This window comes from Ammodytes marinus (genome assembly GCF_949987685.1).
Source record: "Ammodytes marinus genome assembly, chromosome: 11".
Lineage (NCBI taxonomy): Eukaryota > Metazoa > Chordata > Actinopteri > Uranoscopiformes > Ammodytidae > Ammodytes > Ammodytes marinus.
Genome location: NC_137215.1, coordinates 592,773 through 595,272, shown reverse-complemented (window position 1 = coordinate 595,272; position 2,500 = coordinate 592,773). Strand labels below are relative to the sequence as shown.

The 2,500-nt window shown below is 41.9% G+C and overlaps 1 protein-coding gene across 1 annotated transcript in view; it reads right to left on the bottom strand.

The window, feature by feature from the left end:
• psda (pleckstrin and Sec7 domain containing a) overlaps positions 1-2,500 on the bottom strand; it is a 55,659-nt gene that overhangs the window by 28,433 nt on the left and 24,726 nt on the right. The window contains exon 8 of the mRNA XM_080036715.1: positions 518-598. Within this exon, the coding sequence (XP_079892841.1) occupies positions 518-598 (81 nt within the window). The remainder of the gene's footprint in view (positions 1-517; positions 599-2,500) is intronic.

Below are 2,500 nucleotides of genomic sequence, written 5' to 3'. Positions count from 1 at the left end.
ACACACACACACACACACAACCACAACCAAAACTTGAGGAAATTTCGATATAGTACGTATAATTAATCACAAAAATTATGGGATTTAAAAAAAAAATGATTGGCTGCTGGGCCAGTTAGAAAAACACAAGTAAAACTCTGATATATTTAACTAAATATATCAGAGTTAATTGTTAGTTTTGTTGAACCAATATAATCAAATCAAATCAAATCAAATCAGTTTTATTTGTATAGCCCAAAATCACAAATACATTTGTCTCAGTGGGCTTTACATTTCATACAATATGATACAATATGACGCCCTGCCCTTACACCCTTAGCTCAGCTGAGAAAAAACTCCCAGTAAAAAACCCTTTACCGGGATTAAAAAAAAATTGAAGAAATCTCAGGGAGAGTGGACAGAGTAAGGGATCCCTCTCCCAGGACGGACATACTGCAATAGATGTCATAAGTAGAGAAAATCACGAAGGAGTTAACCTGTCAATTAACCAATAGGATTGAGTCTAAACAGAACGGACCTCAGTGATTGGTCGATGGTCAGAGCCGTGAAGTTGAAGTTGCTGAGATATTCCTCTGCCACCATCTGACTGAAGTCATTACTGCAGGGAGACAGACAGGGAGACAGACAGACAGGTTAGCAGACAGACAGACAGAGAGAGAGAGACAGGTTAACAGACAGGGAGACAGACAGACAGACAGACAGACAGACAGACAGGTTAACAGACAGACAGGTTAACAGAGAGACAGACAGACAGGTTAACAGACAGACAGGTTAACAGACAGACAGACAGACAGGTTAACAGAGATACAGACAGGTTAACAGACAGACAGACAGACAGACAGACAGACAGACAGACAGACAGACAGGTTAACAGACAGACAGACAGACAGACAGGTTAAAGGACAGACAGACAGACAGGTCAGGTTCCTAAAGTATAATCTGTTTGGTTTTAAAGGGACACTGTGTAACATTTGAAGTAATTTATTAGCTAAAATCAATCATTCATAAATATGTCCTCATTGGTGTAAAATCACCTCTGCCAATAATCTGAATTATCCTCCTGAGCGGAGAATTACAAATATTAATATTACATTTTGTACATTGAGCGGGTAAGTCTTATGGAGGCATCCATGTTTTTGGAATGTCATCAGGTGCATTATTTAGAATTTAGAATTGTTCTTGTCCTTGAAGGCCACTGTAGCTTCTGTTATTATTCTAAAGGGGTGGGGTTACCCAGGGAGTGTTGCATTCTAGAACTTTCTTGATGATGTCATATTACACACTGCACCATTAAAGGTGCCCCCCCCCCCCCCTTACTTCTTGCCCAGGGGCCGGTTGCACCAACTGGTCTTAACTAAGCCTGGTCGTAACTGCTAAGTAGGGCTTAGCTAAGTCCAGGCTTAAGAATGGACCTAACGCCGGTTGCACCAACGGGACTTACGCCTGGTCTTAGCATGTGAATGTTCCATGGAATGCGCATATCACTGCGTTGCTAGGATACCTCATGACGACATGCTATTTTGTTGAGACTGGACATCCAAAATGATGGAGGAAATGAGAAGAGAAATTTCACTTATTCAGAAATAAGAAAACTGATAGAAATAGACCAACAGCGAGAACAAGGCACACTGACTGCAAGCAGTCCAACGAGGCTACTAGTGAGGGGAAAAAAAGCAGCTTGGCGTGTGATTAGGTCTAGGCTACAGACAGCGTTAAAATAGGCCTAAATATTAGGCTACATATAGCGCTATAACCTATCTACTCGGCCCAGGCACGCAGCATGTCTTCCCGTGACCGGGACAAGATTTTACGTTTATAATGCCCCCCGCTTCCCATGCACAGAAAGACGAGAGCCTTCAGTAAAGCGCTGAGGTGCGCACTGATGCGCATTACCAATAGGTTCTCATTAGAAATTCAATCAAAACGTAGGTTTTACAAAATTAATAATAAAAATTGTATTGGAAAACAGAGTTTATGGCCAGTGACGTTGTTTTAACAAAAGCCAAGACATAACTGGTTTATGCGCGCGCAGCACATTGTTTTGTAGGGACTTTTTTCTTGTGCCTATGACTCTCAGCAGCGCTCTCTCTATGACAAAAAATGACCAAAAGTTAGAGGAAAGCCCGTTTGTGGGAGAAGATTGGGTGCACACTTCTACATAGGCTTTTACAGTAGCATAGTATTTATTTTCTATTGTTTTTGTTTTTATAACGGATCGTTGCGCACACAGCCTATGTGACGACGAGCCTCCTCCTGTGATGGAGGAGGCTCGTAATTTTTGTGAAGGCTACATAAACGTGTTGTTAACATAGAGGTCTACCCTTTGTCATGCGGACAAAGCATGGGAATAGAAAACAGTAAACAGTAAAAGCAGTGTCGATCATACTGTAGTCTACAGCGACAGTCGAGAATTATGATCAGATTTTTCATTCTCCCCCTCTCTCTTCCAGCGCACTTGATCCAAGCGCACCGCCACCGTTTATGCCCGTAAAAAGCTAGG